This window comes from Aulostomus chinensis, chromosome 15, assembly GCF_037954235.1.
Source record: "Aulostomus chinensis isolate RoL2024-O1b breed Wild chromosome 15, RoL_Achi_v1.0, whole genome shotgun sequence".
Taxonomy (NCBI): Eukaryota; Metazoa; Chordata; class Actinopteri; order Syngnathiformes; family Aulostomidae; genus Aulostomus; species Aulostomus chinensis.
The window spans coordinates 3,067,712-3,091,414 of NC_141334.1; the positions used below are offsets into that span (position 1 = coordinate 3,067,712).

At 45.6% G+C, this 23,703-nt stretch overlaps 1 protein-coding gene across 2 annotated transcripts in view; it reads left to right on the forward strand.

Moving 5' to 3' along the window:
* Positions 1–23,631, forward strand: part of wwc1 (WW and C2 domain containing 1) — a 44,459-nt gene extending 20,828 nt beyond the window's left edge. Inside the window, exons 6-23 of one of the 2 annotated variants that reach the window (XR_015119491.1) lie at positions 132–261; positions 3,785–3,931; positions 4,618–4,688; positions 4,928–5,173; positions 7,193–7,282; positions 10,525–11,198; positions 12,429–12,546; positions 12,724–12,894; positions 13,540–13,732; positions 14,036–14,173; positions 14,891–14,940; positions 15,939–16,116; positions 16,408–16,578; positions 16,677–16,769; positions 17,862–18,092; positions 18,179–18,297; positions 18,956–21,442; positions 22,378–23,631. Coding sequence is in view for 1 of the 2 variants with exons in the window: in XM_086226644.1 (XP_086082770.1) it covers positions 132–261; positions 3,785–3,931; positions 4,618–4,688; positions 4,928–5,173; positions 7,193–7,282; positions 10,525–11,198; positions 12,429–12,546; positions 12,724–12,894; positions 13,540–13,732; positions 14,036–14,173; positions 14,891–14,940; positions 15,939–16,116; positions 16,408–16,578; positions 16,677–16,769; positions 17,862–18,092; positions 18,179–18,297; positions 18,956–19,022 (2,887 nt within the window). In the remaining variant the exon portion in view is untranslated. Of the gene's footprint in view, positions 1–131; positions 262–3,784; positions 3,932–4,617; positions 4,689–4,927; positions 5,174–7,192; positions 7,283–10,524; positions 11,199–12,428; positions 12,547–12,723; positions 12,895–13,539; positions 13,733–14,035; positions 14,174–14,890; positions 14,941–15,938; positions 16,117–16,407; positions 16,579–16,676; positions 16,770–17,861; positions 18,093–18,178; positions 18,298–18,955 lie in introns of both variants that reach the window. The other variant, XM_086226644.1, reaches the window with a different exon arrangement.
* Positions 23,632–23,703: the final 72 nt, after the last annotated feature.

A 23,703-nucleotide genomic window follows, 5' to 3' on the forward strand; every position in this document is an offset into this window, starting at 1 on the left:
GCTGACAGCGAGAGGTGATGTGTAGAATTGAAGCTCTTCACAGGTAGAGTCTAAAGGGACGTCATCCAAGCTAACCACCTCCTGCTCATCTTCACCTTACCCCCACCCCCCCTTGTCTTCTCAACCTCCAGGATTGACCAGAAGGTGTCCAACAGCCCGTATGGCTACAAGCTGCAGGAAGCGCAGGCCATCCTCAGCGAGGTGCGCTCCATCCGAGACGCCATCAGCTCCGGGGAGAAAGAGAAACAGGAACTCATGCAGGTAAAAAAAAAAAAACACAAGACGGACCAGGAGAAGTGTTTTCCATTTAGTGTGAACTGGCTTTTGTAACTTTACAGATGTTTTACAAGCACCAAAAACCTATTATGCTGCTCTTGGGGGAGTTGCTGGAACGTTCCCCACTTCCTCCAGAGACTGTTCCGAAGTGTCCTTGAGCAAGATGCTGAACCCCTTATGAGAAGCTGGTTGGCACCTTACATGGCAGCCTGCACCATCAGAGTGAAGTTTGGTGTGAAAAGTGCTACACTGGCACGATGAACACAAGAGAGCCCAACAGGCATCATGTGGCCTCTCACAGCTGCATGCGTTTCCATGCGCCGTCGCAGCGGTTCCCCCCCTGAGTGCCCTATGGCTGTTAATTGAGGTTTGGATGCTCATTCTAATCAGCGCTCAGATATTGCAAAAGGGTATTTGCTCATTTAACTTATCTGAGACTGTAAGAGGCAGGATGACTCCAAACACGTAAAAATTCAAGTTGTGTAGGGCGTTTAACGCCAGGTCAAGTGAAAGCCTAGCATTGTTTAAAGGCTGCTGAAGGCAGGAAGTTTGGTTAATCAGCTCCTGTATCAACTCCTCCATGAACAAAAGAAGAAAGAAAGAGGAGACAGACGATCCCAGTCCTGACACCTGATAGCCAAGCCACGTGGATCATTTTTGAATCACAGCATGGCCACATTCATTGTGTGCATCCTTTTTTGAAAATTGGTGAAGAAAAAAAAGAAAGATGAGGCAACTTTGAAATGCTTTGGAAAGCTTTACAGTCTGACGAAAGCACAAGATGTGCGTTCAGCCGTCCTTCGTCTCAGGTCCTTCGTCTCAGGTCAATCAAAGTCAGCAGCATTACAGTCCAAAAGTACTTCAGCAGTGCAGGGGCTTGACAACATGCTTCCGTTGAACAACCTCTTTCTCTGTGTGACCTTGTGCCAACACTCATAACACCTCTGGCTTCTTTATCTCACAAAATAAGGGTTGAGGGGATTGGCTTTTCTCTCAGGTAAAACATGAACCCAGCTTCCAAAGCTGTGAGAGGAGGTGATTGGTGATGAAGAGTATCAGAAGATGGAGAAAAGGGAGGGAGGAAGTGAGAAGATGAGTGCATCAGTTGGCTCTCGGGAGAGTCGGTACCCACGTTAAAACACTTGACTCTGCTTTGCTGCGGAGGAAGTGGACGGCTGTAGTAGAGGAGCTGTACTGACTCAGAGGAGCCGAGGCTGCAGGGAGGCAGGTTGTGTTTTAGAGTCAGTGTGATGACAGCCTGTCCGGCTCACTCAGGAGATGCCCGGGGCTCTTTGTTTGGAAGAATCAGTTTGTAAAAACAAATATGGCAGCAATTGTTTTCTTTTTTTTGTTTGTTTTAACTCTGGCTTAATTTCTTTTGTAACCTGTAGTGGTGTAAACTGTTCCTCTCGAGTGGGGTGTAAGTACTTGTGCATCCTAAGTGCTCTCTGTTGTTGTTGTTTTTTTTTAAAACAAAATCCTCAACTCTACTGTACACACACTAAACTGCTCCACTCACTTAAAAGGTCACTGGTAGCTTCATAATATGGATTCATCAACTGGCCAATGTTTGCCTTGTTGATAAGATAGCGTTCACATTTGGCTGTGGCCAGTGTTTCTGCCGCTGACGTGAAAGGTTGTATTGAATGTTTTATGAACATTTTGAATTGGATTTGTCCTCAGAGATGGTTTGATGCACAGCTGGAAGACTGAGAGTGGAGTAAGAATTGAAATAATGACTTATTTTTCATTGAACAACTCCTGCAAGTTGGAATCTCCCAACCTTCCCCTGCCTTCCCACTCAGTTATTATGTGTGACAGCTTCACCGTGCAGCCGTGATCCCTCCTTGTTGCCTTCATGGCTGCAGGACGTATAAAAGCTGCCTGATGGGACTTGGAGTACCAGTGGAGCAGCAGCAGCACGTTAGACAGATGACATGGAATGGCTGCATGTCAGCACACTTTCTACCGCTTCACAACTCCAACCAAACTGCATGAAAATGTCCGTGTTGGCAATAATTCAACACACCTGACGCCCTCATAAATTTATACGACGAATGAGAGTCTGACTGCACCTTCGTTGGCTCCTAATGACTTGAAGTTAGATTAAGGAAGTTAATTAATGCCCCCCCTGCCTCCTCCTCCCTCTCCTCCTCCTCCTCACCATCTGGAACTGACAGCCCCGTCTGACTCTCTGAGATGGTTCACCTGTGTGTGTGTGTGTGTGTGTGTGTGTGTGTGTGTGTGTGTGTGTGTGTGTGTGTGTGTGTGTGTGTGTGTGTGTGTGTGTGTGAGTGTGTGAGTGTCAGAGGGCCTGCCTACCAGGTTGAAGCCGATACTCTTGTTTTCTAAATCCATTGAAGCAATGGGTGGAATGAACTCTTAATTAGTCTAATCACATTTGATTAGTTTCTTTGAAACTTCCTAGCAAACAAACAAACAAACAAACAAACCCAAAATACTACGGAAAAGCCAGTTCTTTTTTCCATCATCTTGAGTCGGCCCTCCTGATTTCCTCTCTCCTCCTTCATGTCTGCTTGAATCACGTGAGCTCACCGGCTACATTCACAAGGTCACGCTAGAATATTTCTCCCTCGGTGGAAACGGCACTGCCTCGTCTGCCAGTGGACGCATTTCTACCGTTGCACCACATTGTAGCTTTCATATCCTCCACTTTGAGTGTGTGTATGTGTGTGAAGTTTTACCTCTAACCAGAAACCTGAGGGGAAATGATGCATTTTTCAGCAATGCAACCTTTTAAATGTGAATTCTAACATTTATCACTGGCTGCGATTCTGTATGAACTTCATACCATTTGCCCTGAACATGTCAGTCACTTACACACACGGCTGTTATCACGGTGGTGGTATGTTGTCTTCCTCATATTAGCAGTTTTATTAGCAGTTAAGATAAGGTGCATTCCACAGCAGGCTTCAGAGCAAACCGCAGTCATAAGATATTCATCACGGCTGTAAAGATGAGAGGAGCTCAGGGCAGCCTTCACCGCTGCTCCACCTCTGTAATTCACATGCATCAAACAAAAGGAGATGCTTCCATTTTGCAGTTTTGTCATTTTGCTGAGTCTCTGTCCCGGAGCAGGTTCCATGTAGTATTTATTTCTTGGGGAGGGACAGACGTAGGACACATGGAGAACTGCTCAGCAATTTTCCGAGGCAGTGCAACACAGCATAGCAGCTGCTTATTTAAGAGAACTGCTGTTAGACAGCAAGAAAAAAAAAAAAAAAAGAGTTCAAATAAGTGTCTCATTTTGTTGACCTCACCGAATCACCTTCAGCTTCATCTCCCAGCCGTTGTAGTTCCTTGGTGATTTGGTCAGACGCCTCAGAGCTCCTGCAAGCTTCTCGCAGTGAATTCTAATGTTTGACTCAGAAGAAATCTGAGCTGCTTTTATATAATTCCCACTGCCCCCCCCCCCCCCCGTGTGATACACACATGCTTTAGCATTATTTGATACAATCTGAATCAAATCCTGTTTCTTATCATACAGAAACTGGCCGTTCTTAAGGATGGTTTCCAGTTGGACTCGGGCTCCCAGCAGGAGTTGTGGGGCAGCAGTCCCTCGCTCGCCAACTCAGAGCTTTCCATCCCTCGTCTCTACTCCGACGCCGGCTCCCAGACTGACATCCCTGTTGAGGTGAGTCCCAGGGAGAGAGAGGAAGCAGCAAAAAAGCTCCTGGTGTTGACAGCAGTTTGCTGTTCAAAGCCCAATCAGGTGAAAACATTGCAGGTCCAACGTGTCAGGGCTTTACGAGTGAAATGTCTGTCGTTGGGCTGGCGGAGCCTGATTGGCAGAATAACTGAGGTCACCTGACCCCAGTGTAACTGTTTTTCATTCAGTGGCTGTATTGCTTATCCTCTGTTGCAGTGTTTTTAGTTTTAGACAACAGTGCATGTTGTTCTGCGTGGGAGTAAAAGATTGTGTTGCAAATGTTTTTCTCAAGAAGTGTCTGAAATACTTGGTGTTTCACAGCTTCCAGCCACGGTGAAATGTGTACTTTTGATGACATTTTTCTTTCTTTTATTTATTAAAAAAAAAAGAAATGGATTTTTCAAACCTGCAGGCATATTTTGGGTTTCAGAGTCAAAAGGATCAACTTGACTTGAGCACTGCTAAATCTTTGGAAACTTGTACTCACTCTCAGATTTTGACCTGAAAGCATCCTGACCTTTAGCAACAATTATAACGATTTAAAAGCAACAGCTCTTTTTAATCTATCGTCTCGGTACTTTAGCGTTGATTAACCAGACTCCCCCTTGTTGTCCTTTTTTGTGTGTGTGTGTGTGTGTGTGTGTTTGTTTGTGTGTGCGTGCGCGTTCAAGTTCATGACCAGCACCAACAAACTGGCAGAGAAAGTTCGTCTGAGTCTGAAGTACGAGGAAGCCAAGAGAAGGTAGTTATTATTGTGTCTGGAGCAGAGGAGTGAGTGAGTGAGTGTGTGTGTGTGTGTGTGTGTGTGTGTGTGTGTGTGTGTGTGTGTGTGTGTGTGTGTGTGTGTGTGTGTGTGTGAGTGTGTGAGAGTGTGAGTTTGTGTGTGTGTGTGCGTGTTGTTTTCTTCACTCTATTCTCGCCTCATCCTCCACATTCCTTTCTTTCACATCCTTACTCTTTTCTTTCCTCTCACTCTTGCAGAATCGCCACCATCGAGGTGCAGATCGCCAAACTGGACAGTGAGGCGTGGCCGGGGCTGCTGGACCCGGAGCGAGACCGCCTGATCCTCATCAACGAGAAGGAGGAGCTGCTGAAGGAGCTGCAGTACGTCAGCCCTCGCCAACGTCTGGAGCCCAACGATGCCCAGAAACTGGAGTCTGAGAAGAAACGTCTGGAGAGAGACTTGCAGGCCGCCAGAGATAACCAGAGCAAGGCTCTGACGGAGAGGTGGGCGTGGAGGTTCATCAGTCAGAGAGAAACCCATTATTGGCATTGCACTTTCATTCACTGTGAGAGACTCAAACACAGGGATGCGATGGTTTGGAGTGTCCCGGCAAACATTACGGTGTTTTCTCAGTATCAAGTATCTGTGCTGGTAACAGAATCTTACGTAAGCAAACACAAGCAGCCAATCGCTGCTCTTGTGGTCCCGAGTTTGACCTTTTTGTTGTCCCAAATTTTTGAGGAGGTTCCTCAGCGGTTGCGGCGTAGCACCAAGCATAGATTCTGTTGCTACACTTAAACCTTTCAAACTCAAAACATAGAACCATACCAACAAAGAACCAGAGAGGGCAAGAGTGCTGAAAAGAAAGAATGTAAACGACGCAGGCTTTAGAACATCCAGAGTTCAAAAGTTTGACAGGAATCAAAATGATTAACCACATTTATTGCTCATGACACATGACAAATCATCAACAGAACGTCCATGAGTAACAATTGTGGTATGTCAGCCATGTCTCTGTATTATCTTCAGAGTTCTCCGCTGAAGCTAGCATGTCAACCAGGTATCCTTGGTCCATCTGGTCCTGTCAGTCCACCTCAGTCCATCATGGAAGGAAGAAGCACTACCAGCTGCTGGATTTGTGTTGTTTTTATAATTCAATAATCACTCAAAATGCCAAATTTTCCCTTTAAGACAGTTGTTTGCGAATTGCAAAACAAAAATCCCTTACAAAACCTAGTTGTTTGAATGGGAAGCAGAAATGACGTCCCAACATTAGCTGAGCGTACGAGCCGAAAACAGCAGTTTCCTGTTATTGCACATGCAAATGTGACGAGAAGAAGAGCGTTGAAGGTCGGAGCAGGTGATGACAGCCGTCTGATGGATGAAACTGAGATCATTACTTTCTCATCTGCTGATGAAACGTCTGACCTTCTAGTTTCCTTTGACTCTGACCTTTAGATACATCAAACCCTCCACCTCTTGTCACCTCCCTCTCCACCATTCCTCCATCACTCCTCCCCTCCCCTCCCTTCCCCTCCCACCAACGAGACTTTTGAGTGTTCAGCTTTGCCTCAGTCTCTCTTTTTGTGTCTCGTCTCCTGTTCCTGCAACCTGAGAGGCTGCAGGGTCTGATCACAAAGGGAACCTCTGATAGTCCACCTGCGCGCGCACACACACACACAGTAACACACACACACACGCACACAGTAACACACAGACACAAGAAATATGCACACACAAACATGCAATTAGTGCTTGCCGCCTCTCAAAGTGTATATGATCATCTCAAAAATTGCAATGGGCATTTTTCTCTCCTTGCTTCATCTTTCTTTGATCGACTTGAGTGTACTGATCTTAGAAACTGCTACAACATGTTTTAATAAAGTCCCCAGTTTAAAACGGCAATTGGCTGCCCTTGAAATAATGACAAACGAAATAACGAACGTTTGAACGCCAGAGCCCGCTGTGCAGTGTCTCACTGGGCCCATCCATCCCCCAAACACACAGAACTCATCAATGCAGTCATCCTCCATTCGGCCAAAGTTACGTGTTCATTCAACACAGATGACAATTCCATTGATATTTAGTTTGTAAGAGATGCACGGTAGTCTCTTTTTGATGCTCTGTTGAAAAAATTAAATTCAATTAAGACTTGTGATGAAAACTCACGAGCGCAGCATTGATCAACAATAGCCTGTAACCGGATCAGAAGCTTCCCATCTTTGCCCTTTTCCCCCCTCAAACCTTGGATCATAGGAGCAGCTGCTAATGGACTGATGGTTCACCTCAAAAGACACACAATCAGGTGACACCACGGTCACCTGAACACAAAGCAGCTGCTCGCAGTAACAGCTGCTTTGTGTGGCGGGGGAACATTTCTCTCTCTGTCCCTGAATCTGAGGGCAAGTCACGAGCAGCTGGCAGATGATGGATTCGTTGAGATGAGAAGTTTCTCTACACTCGCAGGTCCGTGCGCAGTTCATTAGTCGTTAACCAAGTAAGATATGTTTCTGTCATTTTAGGCTGCGGCTTCACTGCAAAAGGAACAAACTTGTCAGAGAGCTGGAGGAGATGGTTCGACTGGCCACGTCGCTACATACGCAGCTGAAAAGGTCTGTTTCTGCTGTTGATTACGCTTCTGTAGTAACGATGTTGGACTCGTCAAGTCTGAACCTGTTTGTTTGGAACATGCAATCGAGAAAATTAGACACAATGTAAAGATTTTAAGTTGTCTTAATTACTTTAGAAGACGATGCTATGGATACAAAATAATCCCCCAAAGCTTGGGTTTAGATAGTTTACAGACTCATGTCCTGCATCAAAGTTCTCCTTCCACATGAAGCATCGTTGTGTCTCCTCTTACTTCATCACCTTCAGAGTTCACTGTGACCTCACGTCCGTCCCGGTCTCAGGAACACGGTACTTCAGGACAGTCTTGGAAGTAGTTCATGGATTGTTCAAGGATGAAGTGATTAGAAACCGGTGATGTTTTAGGCCGGATCTTAAGCCTTCTCAAGCTGACGCTAGCAACATTTTGCACAGATTTTTGATATAATAAGATGATGAAGTGATGACATTTTATTACCTGATACAGCTGATCGATCCATCTATCTATCTATCTATCTATCTATCTATCATCTATCTATCATCTATCTATCTATCTATCTATCTATCTATCTATCTATCTATCTATCTATCTATCCATCCATCCATCCATCCATCCATCCATCCATCCATCCATCCATCCATCCATCCATCCATCCATCCATCCATCCATCCATCCATCCATCTATCTATCATCTATCTATCTATCTATCTTTTTTTTTTACAAAAACCATCTGGGATGGAAGTTGCCCTCAGAAACTGTTTGGAAAAGGGCCAACATTCTTCATAAAAATTCCTGTCAGGTGATAAAATGAACAGCTTCTCTCGCCGTCTGCTACTGAGGCGTCTCAGCAGAGGAGCAAAGACATCTTCTCCATGGTGAAAAGCTCTGCTCCTCTGTCAGTGAAGAGAGTGTAACTGTTGCTATAGCAGCGTCTGCACTAACCGCTCTCAGAGCTGCAGTTTTTTTCCCTGACTTCTCGCTGTCGTCACACCTGAGCAACTCCCGTGGCTGCAGTCTCTACCTGTCAGTCTTACCTCATAAAATGCAGATTGGGCCGAAATACTGTGGTGTTTTTGAAAGAACCTCAGCCTTACTGAGCTGTTTTGACCAGGGTGGAGATGTGTGACGATCATAGGTTCTCTGGTGATGCTCCTCCTGCCCTTCCTCAGCTCCACGGTTGAAGATGTGTTGCTTTTGCTACCTCACGCTCTTGTTGAGCCAGGAAAACACCCTGCTAGGGCTCTCACAAGAACTGATGCATCTTATTCAAGTGAAAATGTGGCAGTGCTTTTCATGCAACGCTTCTACCAATGCCAAAATTTCTCCTGGTGGGTAGTCCTGCAGATACTGGACTGTAACAAGAATAGGCAGGTGCAGCCCCAGGGGAAACATGTCTGATGTTTGGAGATAAACTGTGAAAGCCACAGGGGTTTTTATTGACCGAATGAGTTAATTTTGAAATGCATTCATTTGTTTGATGATTTTATATCGACATTGGGGAAAATCTGATATTAATTTTTAGGATCGTGAAGTTCTCTGTACAGGGATGGCAGTGGCAGGTGGGAAGTTCTATTACAGAGAACTACACTGAGTACCTTTTTATTAAACGCTGTCTCCAGTGTTTGCTGCATTTACTCTCAGGCCAGGCATGGATATAAACGGAGCTGCGGTGAAAGGCAGGAGCTCCACTTCAGTTATTAGATTCAAAGAAGGTTTTTAAAGAGGACAAAGTTGAAAATGAAGGGGAGCTTGTGAAATGAAGCAAAAGCGAAATCTTTTAAGCTTTAATGACCAAACATTTGCTAAAGATGAAAGGCATTGTATTCTCATCATCGTTTTGATCAATCTCTGGATCTCTCTGCAAATCTAATTTCACAGCCCAAACTGACACGCTTTTCCGAACATCCGCAGGAATTACATTTTTATAAGATGATGCAACGCGCCGTAAGAGCCGCTCATGTTTCTTTAAATATTTCACTGTTGTGGGTTTTACATTCAGCTGCGATACTCTGAAAGGTTGAAAGGAACATGAACTCTTTCAGTTCCTTGGTCTCTCCCGTGTTTCGGTTCTCATCTCACCTCTTCGTCCTTTCCTTTCTTCCCTCCCTCCTGACGGACATCAAACATCTCCCTGGTGGACAGAACTCTCCTGTATCTGTGCTAACGAGCTGCCCTGCTGTAATTAGAGAGTCGCTCATGCAGAGCAGCTACAGGAGGGCTGACGTGATGAGGAGTGCTGGGGACAGAAAGAATCAAGGGAGGAAGTCTACGGTTTTATGTTATTCAGTGTTTGTCGATTCAGTGTGAAGCTTTTGAATCCGTTGGAGTTGGACTGATTTCAGCAGAGATGCCATCTCAAACACAAAAACCTACTGTTGTTTTTGTCTCACAATGATGCACTCAGCTGTCTGCTCCCAGGTGCTTCTGCTCCCTCTGCTTTTTCATGTCAGCCGGCTCGCTGGGAGCGAATGATATTCTCAAGATTCAGACAACGTCATTTATCCCAGAAGGGCAATGTTGCTGGTGTTGCCACCTCACATTGCTTGATTAAGAATTTACAAAGATATTTTTCACAATAAAGTTTGGCCTCTGAGGTGAAGCTCATAAAACCTGTTAGAAGAGGAGTAACCGTCCCCGACATCTCATCCTGGAGCCAAAATGCAATACAATTACTGCAATCATTTAATTACCAAGGAAGCAGCACAAAAACAAATCAATTCTTATAGTTCGCTTAGTTTTTAGAAGATGGTATGTCTAGAGGTGTGTTTTAAAATGATTGAGCTTCCATAGCAAAGCACCGACAGTGAGTTTTGGGGTTTAGGACAGTCTCTCGAAGCTCTGTGTCCTCACTAGTAATTTTAAAAGTAACCAGATATCAACTTCTTTATGTGGTACTTACTTAACTGGTGAGTCGATTAAGTGTTGATACATTCAAAAACACATTGTGGGGTGAAATATTTCATGCTCGGCTGCTCAAACAGAATTCTGGCTGTGAGTCTTCAGTGAGGGACATTTTTGATCCACTTTGAAGGGGCTCAAGTGATGTTCTGGTAAGTGATATCATCCTGAGCTGCTGTGGAACTGGTTGACTTTTTAATATCAGCCATGAATGTGCATTCTTCATAAGCACAGATGATTCTTTCCATCACGGCTATGTTGGTGCTTCTGTCAGATCCCCACTACGAGCAGTCCGGAGGCAGCGGACGTCTCTTATGAAATGATTGATTCGCTGTGTGTCTCCCGCAGCCTGTCAGCCAGCACCCTGTCCTGTTCATCCGGCAGCAGTCGAGGCTCTCTGACGTCCAGCCGTGGCTCGCTGGCCACCACCTCCAGCCTGGGGTCCACCTCCTCCCTCAGCTTCACAGACATCTACCTGGAACAGCCAGAGCTGTCTGACCCAGACTTCCAGAACAAGCTGGACAGTCTCCTGCAGGAAGGCAGCCAGGGAGGCTACCGTCCCTCCAGCTCCATCACAACCATACATGAACACGAAGTGGTGACGGGCTGTGCAGGGAGGGACGCTGGGAAGCCTGAGGGCAAGACATTAGGGGTGGGGGCCGACATGGGGTGTCAGGCAGGAGGGGGCGGTGTGGGAGGGGATGCAGGATTATCCAGGATCCAAGCACCAAGACTGTCTGAAACTCCTCGCTCTATGAGCTCCTTGTCGCCACGGTCGTCTCTTTCCTCGCTGTCTCCGCCCTGCTCGCCGCTGGTCACAGACGCTACTTTTCTGACTGGTGAGGCCTTCGCCAGCCAGACGGGACCTGGTGGGCTCAGCCTGGATCTGGAGCTCCATAGCAGGCTGGCAGAGCTGGAGCTAAGTTTGGACTCACAAGAGCAGCAGCAGGAGGAGCTGGTGGGGCTTGGGGGGTTGAAGGAGAAGCAGAACCACAACGCTGCATCAAGTGAAGAGGTCAAAGGTAAATATGAAGTCCTTATCATGTTCACCATCACAGCCTCGAAGCTGATAATAAGTCAATGTTTTGCTTGATGTCCCAGTAACAAATAAGATATTAAGAGGACACGCGACCAAGCAGCCGACATCTGGGTCACGGTCAGAAGACCCAACACCCTCTTGGCTGAACCCTTGTTTGCCTTAGTGGATATGTGAGCGTGGGTGTCACATCTGGACGGCTGTTGTTGATTAGAACTCAGAAGGGCTCGAATCAGTTAATGACTGCAGAACCGTCATCGTGTTGATTCAACTGCAATTTAATGAGCAGCAGTAAGAGAGACGGCAGTCATGCTACTGATGTAAGACCGTTAGACAGCAGTGAAATTGCTCCTGCACCCTACCAGATACCCCCCTCCTCCCTGGTGTGACGGTGTGTGTGTGTGTGTGTGTGTGTGTGTGTGTGTGTTTATGAGTGAGTGTGTGTGTGCACAAGCGTGTGGTGAGAAATGTAATATTGTGCATGAAACCTGATTGTTATTGGGAGCAGTTATAAGAGAGGAGGTGAAGGTTAGAGAGGTGTTGGATTTCTACCCAAAGGTTACGTGTGTGTGTGTGTGTGTGTGTGTGTGTGTGTGTGTGTGTGTGTGTGTGTGTGTGTGTGTGTGCTCAATATGATTCATTGAAAATCTGTCAAGTGTTTCCTTTGTCACTGAATGTGAACTTTATAAGTTAAATGATTAATAAATTAGAGTCATAATTAGATTCATGGAAAAAAATCGAATTTGAAATGAATGAAACTGCAAGACTTACAGGAAATTGAGTAGCAACAAATTTTTCTGGAGCGGGAAAAAAACAAAAAGACTTCTTGTGGATTTAAGCGTATACACACACACACACACACACACACACGCTCACACATGCACACACACACACACGCTCACACATGCACACACACACACTCCCTGCCTGGCAGCCATGATGCTGCTGCATCCTGTGTGTGTGTTTGGTGAGAGGGTCAGTTGAAGTTTGAGCTGAGGCGTTAGAGGCTTGCTGCAGCTGAACCAGAGGATTCTTGTTGCTGGTGAAAGGGGGACGTGGGTTCTGGTTTCCTGATCACCCTGCATGGCTGCTGCCAGAGCTGAGTATGTCACCAGGCTCCAGAAACCCCAGCCTACGCTCCGGTATCAATGTACGTGTCATGTAGTTCAGGCTAAACAGAAACATTATAAATTTACATACATTTTGTTGTTTTTAGACTCGGCTCCTCAGCTGCAAGGGACAGGGGCGGGGCCAAAGAAGATGGGTGTGATCTCAGCAGTGTCTGATGAGTCGGTGGCTGGTGACAGTGGAGTGTACGAGCCCTCAGAGCGCAGGTACGGAGGATTCTACCCACAATTCTCTAACCAGAGTTGAAGTTGTAATCTCCTGATTGTAACCAGTTGTTATTCCAAGGTTAAAGATTAGTCCTCAACGGTGAAACTGCTTGGAAAGATGTTTAGTGAGAGGTCAACATGATTTACTGGAGCGGATGCAATCTCTGTTCCCTCCAGGCCAGGGCTCCCTGCTGACCTCCTGCTGGGCTCCTATGAGGAGAGGATGACACTGGGCTGCTCTCAGGTGCAGCTCGGCTTCCGCTACGAATCCAGAGACCAACGCTTCACCATCTACATCATGCAGTTATCTAACTGCAGCACCCTCTGTCTGCAGGCTGAACAGAAAACGTAAAAACTTTTCTTGTGTTTAACAAGTGTCACTTGTTCAGTGAAAATTGAGGTTTAAACACTTTTTTCTGCACAAAGCAGGTGAAAAATATGCAAGGCTGCACTTGGAAAGGGAAAAAAGAGCGCTTTTTGTATTTACAATAAAAACAAAACCATGGTCACAATCAGCATTCAGTTTGTGTAGACACTTATCATCACTTTACCTGCCATTTTGTGTGTGAGAAGAAGGTAAACGTTTCCAGTGTTTACTCGTTCCTTGAGTGTTGCGGTCGGAGACGTCTATCGACTCTTTGTTCATGCAGATGTGAGCAGCTACTTGTAGTCTAGTATTTTTACATCAAGTGCTGCTGAGGTCGACTGACTGGAGACAAATGCTCGTCTAATCATCACAACCAGCACCTTCATAGATGTGTTGCTCTGCATTTTTAGACAACTGTGATATTTGGGTGTGAATTGTCAGTCAGAAGCAGTTCAGATGGCAGTAAGTGAAGTGTACCCTTCAATATGGCGCTGGTGGAATAGCCAAGTATTTATATGCAACAGAGCTGATTTCAAAAACCCACACTAAAGAAGCGATGTATTTAAACGAACAGTAAAACATCAAGTGTCCTAACAGGCGAATGCGTCACGTTGACTCTCCTGCAGGTACGTGCGTGTGGTGGTGCTGCCCTGCGTGGAGGCCACCTGCTGCTTGTTCAGAACACGCAGCTCTCTGCCTCAGGACACCATGGAGGTCAACGAGGTGTTCGGCATGCAGATATCCCACAGTGCACTGCGGCAGAAGACCCTGAGGATTGATGTCTGCAACACCAGCAAGTCAGGCCATGAGGAGTGTCTGGTTAGTAGAGTTTCCTCTCTGCTTTCACGTCTAGATTAAAACTGATGGTTCAGTTTGCTGTTGTGTGACACTGAAATCCATCTCTGTCATCAAGGGAATTTGACCTTGAAAGGAAGTGACAACAAAAGACCTGAAATTTTTCAGGAATGTTTAAAGAGAAAGAGTGCTTCACAGGAAATGAGCATGCTAAGGAGTGGGAACGGTTCTGAACCAACACTAAGAGCCGCAGTGCTCTGAAGGTTTGTATCTCGTAACTTTAACCTCCCTCCGTGTTGCTCTCTCCGTCTCTGTCTTGCCCTCCAGGCGGGAGCCCAGATCAGCCTGGCCGATGTTGGCTGTTCGGAGGAGAGATGCACCAAGTGGTACAACCTGCTGAGCCGCACCTTCATGCCTGAGATCAGCAAGGACAAAGACGGCAGAGCAGCTGGCACCTCTGACACGGTAAAGAGAAGGGGAGACACTGTCACCCAGTGGACTGTTGTTTTACTGTTTAACCAACTGCCACCCAGAAATAAGAATAATTTACCCGTGAAGATAAACAGTATTATTGGCACTTAAGACAAATTGCTGATTTAAAAAAATGATAGCCCGATAATAAAGTAACTCCAAATTAATCTTCAATTCTTTATGAGTATTCAGATTTTGGAATGTGAACAATAATCAATAAAAAATATGAAGTGGAGGCTTCTGTGTGTCAGCAGTGCAGCTCTGCAGACTGTGATGGCAGAGTTCAGTCAGTAGATTCCAAACACGAGACCCTGCTGATGTTAGGGGGGGTTTTGAACTTGACCTCGTCCTTGCTGTGGGAATGTAAAAGGACACGTCCTTCCTCTCCTTCAGAATGCAGCCTTACAGGGCTGGAGTGGCTGCTTGGGAGATGGAATATTACCTTTTTTTTTTTTTTTTTTTTTTTAGCAATTTTCTACTGCCTGTCAAAAGTCTGCAGCTTTTCTTCAAATTCTCGTTTTCCTCCGTGTTTAATCAACAGTTACATTTCTTTGGCTGTTGAGAAATTATGTGTTCTACTCTCGTAGAAAATAGTCTCATTTTAAGGAATACTTAGAAGTTTTCTAATGTTAAATGATGTTGAAGTTTGTATGCGCTCATTACCATGAATACAGACGGTTCAGTCTGGTGCTGATGGGTTCTGTATTTCAGGCTCGTGTGCCCAGCGGCGACAGAGTTGGAGCTCCTGAGGATGATGAGTGGTGAGACTCCTTCCTCTTGCTCTTGCCCTTCCCCTTCTTCCTCCTTCCTTCTTGGACCTTAACACCTTGTCATTCTCCTCTACTGACATAACAACAACTACTTCCTCATCCTTTTATTGTCTGTTGACCACAACATGTCGTCATATGCACTTTCTGCCTTTATATATATATATATATTTTTTTTTTTAACATTGATATTATTTTAGGTCCATTTTTGGCTTCATATTTGTACACTGACAATCGATGTGCATTACTGAACTGGAGCAGCCAGTCGTCACGTGAATATTTATGGCATGACAAACACGCATAAACACAGAGACAGAATGCTGCCTGTCAGGTTCCGACTAAAAATGAAGCTGCCTAAACAAGACCTTTCCTAAAGGTCTGTCCTTGAATGACTCCGACACCCCCAGCTCTCCTCCTCCCTCTGCCCCACAGCCACCAGAGGGTTCTTCCAGAAAGCAGGTTTCAAGAATCTCTGTGTTTTCAGCTCCACAAAGGGGAAATACCATAAGCTCAGTGGCTGAAACTGTAAACATGAGCAGGTTTTCTTTAACAGTGTGTGTGTGTGTGTGTGTGTGTGTGTGTGTGTGTGTGTGTGTGTGTGTGTGTGTGTGTGTGTGTGTGTGTGTGTGTGTGTGTGTGTGTGTGTGTGTGTGGTGGTGGTGGGGGGGGGGGGTTCTTGCTCTGCTCTCTTGTTCCAAACACCTGCACTTCCGGAATGTCTTGTAGCAGCAGTTTCTGCCCTCACATTCAGCCATCACGTAGCGTCAAGTCGCTCTCGGCTCAGAATAAAACTACATGCTGTTTCAGGACAGCAGCTGCCAGTGAGACATTTAATGAAGCCTGAGGCTTTGCACCCATGGATCAATGAATAATATCTCTCTTATTACATGGAATTAAACACTCCTTGCTTTTGATACACGCACATTGTGGTCAGGACCACAGAAGTAGTTCCTCTGCTCCCTTTTCACTCCATCTCTCATCTTAACTGTCAGGCATGGCAACCTTCTGGAGGCAGACATGTTTGATGATGAGGACGGAAGTGGCGTGGAGGGGATGGGACCTCTGGAGGAGGAAGATACCTTTTACCCTGACAGCAGCCAATGGGAAGCAGAGGAAGAGGAGGGGAAGGACACTAAACTGCCTCCACCTGCGGCAGCCATCACAGAAAAGGTGCGCTCTACGTTTTTCTGCTTATTGTCACAAACACCAAACTTTTCTTTTTGGTGTCTGGTGGTTTACTCAGTTTGACGGAACACTTGAGAGTCTGTCTTTAACCATGGATGTAGTTTCTTACAAATCCTTCATATTTAAAGTCCTACTCTGTTACCAGTTAATAATCTAATCATAAAACCCCCATGCTAAAATCCACCTATTTATCTTAAACCTGATTCATTTTTCTCCACTGTTTTCACCCCTGATGGGTTTGCAGTGCTAATTATGATCACATTATTCCTCGTCCAGGTGAACAAGGAGACGAGTATGGTTGGCTTGTCATCGTCCAATCACTGCTCAGTAGTTCGGCCTAAAGAACGCCGCCCAGACGTCCACCAGCAGAACCCCTTCATGAGGGGGAACACCATCATCCGCTCCAAGACCTTCTCCCCTGGACCTCAGAGCCAGTACATCTGCAGGGTAATGCCAGCAAAGGCTGATGCCATCTCAAAGAGATCAGAGGTTTAACTCTGTCCAACGCTCAGTGGTTCATTAAACTGTCGCCGCTGCCTTTGCAGATCAACCGCAGTGACAGCGACAGCTCCACCCTCTCCAAGAAGTCTCCCTTCGTCAGAAACGCTTCAGAGAGACGCAGCATGCGAATGAAGAAGGTAGAAACAACATCGCCTGTGGTTTTTTTCCTCTGGATAGAAAAAGAATAAAGTATAAAACAAAGCCCCCCTTCGACTCTCATCAGTGTCTTGATGGCGGTGAAGGTCGTTAGTTTGTGGAAGTTTGGAAAGGTGTCCTGATTTTTTTGGTACATGTAGGTTTCAGTGTTGGTCTCCAGCATCAGTGTCACGATTCCATTTACCTCCACGGCGTGAGGGAGCAGCCATCTTGGTTTGTTCTGTGTGGAGCTGCCAGCGTGTGGATAAAGATTGGAACTGCAGCTTCATGTAGGAACCATTTATGTAGCGCTATGCAGCTCCTTCAGTTACAGCGTGTCGTTACTTGATTTAGAGCTTTGAGGATGTGAACAAAATTTTCCAGTAATCTCATTATATTCCACTCCAGTATTTCACCTGCTTCCACCTCTGCGTTTTGCCTGCTCTCTCTTCTCCGCTGTCATCCTCCTGTTTCTTTAGTTCCTGACAGTTTAATAATGAGTCCAAACCTGCAGGTTAACGACCCCTGGAACGGCCCGTTCCCGTCTCCTGAGAGACACAACGAGAGTCTATTTGCATTTTTGCATCTTAAAGTCGTCCAGTGACTCTCAGTGAAGTGACTCTTAATATTTAATGGCCATCTGAATATTTGATGCAGCCACTGTTAATTTAGAGGCAGGCAGCACAGCCTGCTGTAGTGTCCCTCTTGGCCCTCTGACTGTGAGGAGATGTAGCAGTGGGGAATACACACACACACACACACACACACACACTCACTCATACACACACACACAAGGAGTACTCTCATGCAGGATTCTTAAAAAGTCTTACATGCGCTGTGCAGAATTGAAGGGCAAAGAATGTCTTTGAGTCTCGTTTATGGTCGCCAACATCATTAGTTTCTGTCACTAATTATGAGGAAGCTTAACTTTGAACTAAGTGACATGAAAGTTTTAATCGTATCTTTTTTTTTTTGCATAGAAAAATGAGTTTCCTGTGTATGAGGAAGGAGCAGCTGCTGCTAATGTCTGGTCAGATGGACTGACCCCCATGTCTTGATGATAAAGCGTGTAATTTTCCTTGCCTTCTGTCCAGCCGCCGGTGCAGGTGAAAGGTCTGGACGGTCTGCTGCGGACATCCCTGGACCTGGAGCTGGACCTGCAGGTGTCTCGGACACGGCAAGCCCGGTTGGCACAGGAGCTGCGGGTGCTGCGGGAGCTGAAGACGCAGCTGGAGAAGGCGAGGCAGCAGGGCCAGAGAGAGCTGCCGGCCTGGGTTCAAGAAGACGAACGCTTCCGTCTCCTCCTCAAGCAGGCTGAGCAACAGGTGAGGGACATCCCACAATGCACCAGTCTGCAAAACCGCACCCATAAACCACCAGTTGGGTATCAATGTTCTCTTGGTGCTTCCAGACTCAAGAGGAACAGCTGCAGGAGAAGCGGGTGGAGAAGATGATGAGGGCGGCAGCTAAGGACGTCCACAAGATCAGAGGCCAGAGCCGCAAAGAGGTGCCTGAGGTCCAGACCTTCAGGTGGGCCAAACAACACACCAGGACCACCAAGTTATATTTCCGTTTAGGTAACAGTGAGAGATAAGGAACTTTAGACAGAAAGTTACTAGACCGGAGCGGATAACGCTCACCATGAGAGGACAAACTCATGGGCACTGCTGCAGCTCTTACTCCCCTTACACATAGAGAAGATAAAATATAACAGATATATTTGTGTCCTTCCTCCGCACCGTAAAACTAAACAGGAGGACTTGCACCCGTTACACCATGTGACTGAGTGACCTCCAGCTGTCCCCTGTGAGTCATCAGCAAAGTCTGACGGGCGTCTCTCAGCTCAGTCAGCAAACTCAACTCTAAATTGTGCTCGAGTCGAACCCTCCCAGTTAGTTCAGATCAGCTGATCTGACCGCTTCCCCTGCCGTGTGTGGCGTCTCCTGGACTGATTTTTCTGCAACAGTCAAAAAGGTGGTCATTTTCATTACCCATTGAAGTGCAGGGACTCTCGTGCGCAGGCTTCACTCCTGTCGTTGAACCTGATTCTGAGACCCCTGCAAATTCTGGTCGGCTTTCAGTCAGGAGATGATTGAAAAGTCAAAGTGGGGAATTGGGCTGATTTTGGGGCCGTGTTGGTTTGTGGTCCTGTACAGAAGTGAAGTGGTTGTTCCCTGTGTGATTGCAGGGAGAAGATGGCGTTCTTCACACGAGCAAAGACCAGCATCCCCGACCTGCCAGCTGACGATGTGTAAAGAAGCATTTCAAAGTATTTCCTCTGAGTCTTAACCTGCTGTTCCCACACAAATGAAGCAAATGACCGGCGGTGTGATGAAGAATTTAAAAAAAACAACAACTCTATATATGTCTATCTGTAGATAGATATATATATATATAGAATATCTTTTGTAGAAAAAAAATCAAAAGTGTGAAGAAACCATTTTTAAAGAGCTCTGCATTTCTAATGTGCATAGTTTTTGTAAATTAGTGACGGCGATGCCAGAGCTGCTTTTTATTTCTCCTTCACTCCTCCACATCGTCGATGTGTTTCTGTTACTAACAGGCGGTTGATTGCCTGTCTCGTAGGTGTATAAGATCATTCCAGCACAGTCATACAGATGCACATATGCACTAGCATATATATATATATATATATATATATATATATATATATATATAATTTTAGTATTCACAGCACAATGTTAAATCAAGCAATGGTACTAAAGCAACAAGCTACTTTCGCTTTTGATTGAAAAAATAAATATCAATCTACTTAAAATAATATTCACAAGAGAATTCTGAAAAAACAACCACTTATAAGCACAGTTTTAATTTCTGTTTTCTGCTTCATTTGTTTTTTAAACGGTTGGTATCAGCGTCTGTGCGCTCAGACACCTGTGAAACACTGTGACTGTTCACCTCCCTGCAGCTTCATTAGAAACCAGCAGAAAGTTGATCAGGAGAGGAGGCGCTGATCTCTGGAACCGTCTCCTCCTAGTTACAATCCTTAAGATGTTCTGAAGTCTCGACATCTGTGCCTGTAGAACCGCAGCGCCGTCAGGTTCCTGCCCGTTCTCTCGTGAGTCAGGTGGCTCAGCTGATGGACTACAAACTCGTAGGTCTCAGCAGGCGTCACCAGGGGGACAAACAGCTTCTGGACTCACCACTTAAAATCAAACTGCTGCTAATCTGTCATTCACACTCACTCAGTGGCCCTCGCTGCAGTGAGAACCCCCCCCTACACACACACACACACACACACACACACACACACACACACACACACACACACACACAATCTCGTGTCCAGCTGAGAGCAACAGGACTGAGTCAGTCTGAGACTGTTAACTGTTCAATCTACAGTGGAACCTCTTCCAGACCCGTTGCTCTTTTTATGCATTGAAATTTTTTCGTTATCCTGTCACAAATTCTGTATCCTGTGACTCGCTTATTCTCCATAGCAACAGCAGCTAAGGCTCTTGGGTAATGTTGTATTCAGAGCCGTTTCTGTGTAGAGGAACATGAGGGATGCTGTTCAGAGGACTGTTGACCAGTTAGTGACTCCTCCTCAGTCGTCTTTAGCAGAGGAACCTGGAGGATCCTCTGATCTCACAGCCTGTCACAGTGGCAGTAGCTCTTCTTCTTCTTCTCCTCCTCCTCCTTCTTCTTCTTCTTCTCCTCCTCCTCCTCCTTCTTCTTCTTCTTCTTCCTCTTCTCCTCGTCCTCCTCCTCCTCCTCCTCCTCCTTCTTCTTCTTCTTCTTCTCCTCCCACGTCATGGACATTGTTGCGTTTGCAGCCTCCAGATTCATGCGTCTTCTACAGTAACAACCTCTGTCAGACAACATGTGAAATCTTAAGGATTGTACCTGGATCAGCCCCCCCCCCCCCCCCATGTAAATAAGCATCATCAGCACATCCGCATGCCTTCTGCTCCACACGCTGACTCTGAGAAGAAAGCTGGACTTCATCGTCACGAACACTAAGAGTTAAAAAAACAAAGGATCGCTCGATTAACTGGATCTGATTGTATTTTCTTACTGAATTGATCTCTTGATCCATGAACGGGTTCAGGACCAATCTAGAGGTCTGGCGTCATCACGATCGTTATTCCTTAAGTTACACGCACACGCGCGCACACACACACACACACACACACACACACACACACACACACACACACACACTCAGCAAGGAGGAAACAGCACCGACTCTCACTAACACTCAGGTAGTTGATCTGATAGTCTGCACTTTAAGAAACTTGAGAAAAGTTAAAAACACAGAAAAACTAACAGTGAGGTTTTGGAAAATCGTGGAAAATCCAAAAGCCTTCACGTCACGCTGGAACGATTGTTGATTGTTGAGCACACAGGAAGTCAAGGTGGAGTGTGTTTCTGATGACTGTGAACTTCTTCCTGATTGTATGATGACTAACAAATTAGCAGCGGCCAGGTGGGCGGCGCTCCCCTGCTCTTCGCTCTGATCACTCGCTTAATTTCCGTGGCGCGTCAGCGCGTTTCCACCGGACGTGGTGGACGTCCGAGTCGCTCTCGTGTCTCTGTAAACTGGACCTGATGCTGAGCTCGCGCCGACCGGTGTTGGCGTGGCGCCCCAGCAAAACCGCACACGTCATCGAAGCCAAGCTCATCTTCTCATTTTTGAGGTGCACGGAGCAAAGTAAGGACTGAATGCTCTTCCCTCGCCACAGCAGGTACTTCTGTGTCCGTGTACTACACAGACGTACTACAAAGCACTTCAGCCATTGCAATACAAATATTCCCCTGCTGTGAACTCCTATATTCTGCTGATGTGTCGCAGGTAGTTTGGCCCCCAAATGTTCTTCCGTTCCTGGCCACGCCGTCGCGCTTCTCCGTTTTACCGTTCGTACATCAACGGGAAAACTTCTCTGTTCTGTTGTGTTTAAGACCGCGTAGTCAGTCCGAAGAACGCCGCGGCACATTCGGGTAGGATTAGAAACACTTCGGCTCAAGTGTCTCGGCCCACAGTTTCACATCATCACATGACGCAAACTCGGACTGAATCGCACGTCCGAGCCTGAACAGCGTCTGAGACCAAGTTCTTGTCCCTTTTTCTCTTAAAACCTGACCTCAGTCAGGTGTGACGGTCAGACCTGGTGAGTTTGGACAACAGCTCCCTGTTCAACTACCACTGAATTTACAGCGCCGTTAGATTTTACTTTCAAAACCGTCTGCCCAACCTGTGTGATATTTCCCGTCTGAAATGTTCATCAGTTGACACAAAAACAACAACTTGGCAACATCTAAAACTCCGGCTTGTCACGTTCGTCTCGTCCACGCACAGTCACGTTTGGGATGAAAGTTTCAGTCGGAAGTTAACGTGACAGGAACGTGTGAGAGAAAGCGCCTCGCCGCTTGAGTGGAGAGAAACTGAAGCGATGAGCAGAGGATTTTTGTCAAAACCCCTCAACCGGAGTTGTAGGATCTGGGCAGAGTCCGGATCCTCGATGATTCCCTTGTTGCAGGAGAATAATCGCCACGGTTGTGCGTCGGGACACATTTTGGTCTTCAGTTGTCAAGTTGCAGTTTTGCGCTGCAACAAAGAGTTTATTTTCCCCTGTCGTTTATTTTTAGATGAACCCTACAAATCCGTGTACCGGGCGCTAGAAGTTGACCAGGAGCTGTAAAGTCAGAAGATGATGTTTGAGTTCGATTCAGTAAATTCAGAGGATGTTAAAAGGATTCAGCAACAGTTCAGTTTCACGCCGCTGGAGATCCGCGTCGTGGCTTGGCGTGGTTTGTGCCGGCGGTGTGAACGCAGCTCCGACGGGTTCAGGTTCCCGAGCGAGAGCGCGCGCAGCGTGGCAGACATCACTTTTGTTTCTTTTGCTTTTGTATTACCGGGAAGAAGAAAAAAAGCTGGCCGCCATTTTCTGATCTGAGAGAAGCTGGAGAAGTAGAGAACCTTTTTTTTTTTAAAGTTTTATTTTATTTTTATTTTTTTGTAAAATGTGAACGATCTGTTGTCACATGAATCCGTTTGGTTGTGTTTGTTTTCCTCCTCCTCTGTAGAGTGAGTAGATATAAAGAGTAGGACTCTGAGTAGTCTGGAAATCTGATGTCATGATTGACCGAATGTTCGTTTGTTCGTTCGTTTGTTTTTTTTAACCTTTCAATCAAAAAAAAAAAAAAGACTTGTTCATATGTAACAACATCTGGATGAAGGAATGTAGATTTTTGCTACAAGAAATCACAATCATTCAGAGAGGAAAAAAACATGCTGTTTAGTCACAAGTGATTCTTTCTTGTCATCATTTAGGTTGTGAAATGATTTTTTTTTTTTTGAAGTTCAAGTGCATTTTTTTCGTCCTTGTTTGATTATTTTTTCTAATGAATCTGTGTTACGACTGGTGATGAACCTGGTAATAATGTGTATGGAGGCGGCTATGAGAAACAAACAGCATGTATTTATTGCACTTTTTGATTTGGGTGTGCTTTTCCTGTTTTTTTTTGTTGTTGTTTTTTTTTTCTTTTTCTTTTTATCGTGAGTCCCAAAAAGCTGTGAATTTTATTCTCAGACACTGTATCGTCAACCAGAGTTGTAAATATTTCACCAGCACAAAAAAAACCAATATGTTTTGTAGTTTCACAACAAATAAAAAAGTTCTTCTCTTCTATATTGATGAAGATTGTTGCTTTTTTTTTATTAGAGTAAACCACTTTAACTGGTTTGCATTAATTTTTTTGTAGAACTACAAATTCTTTCATTGCAGCCACTCGGCATCCACAGCTGCTTTTTATTACTTGTTATTAACCATATTTTACCTGACTGTTCTCAAAGAAAGAAGAAAGATTCTGAAATACGGTCAGTTTTCACCTGCCAAAGCCAGTGACTCAAGCACCCAGCTGGTCCTGAAAGATTGTTTCTGTGTTAAATATACTTGATTTGATTGATGGGTT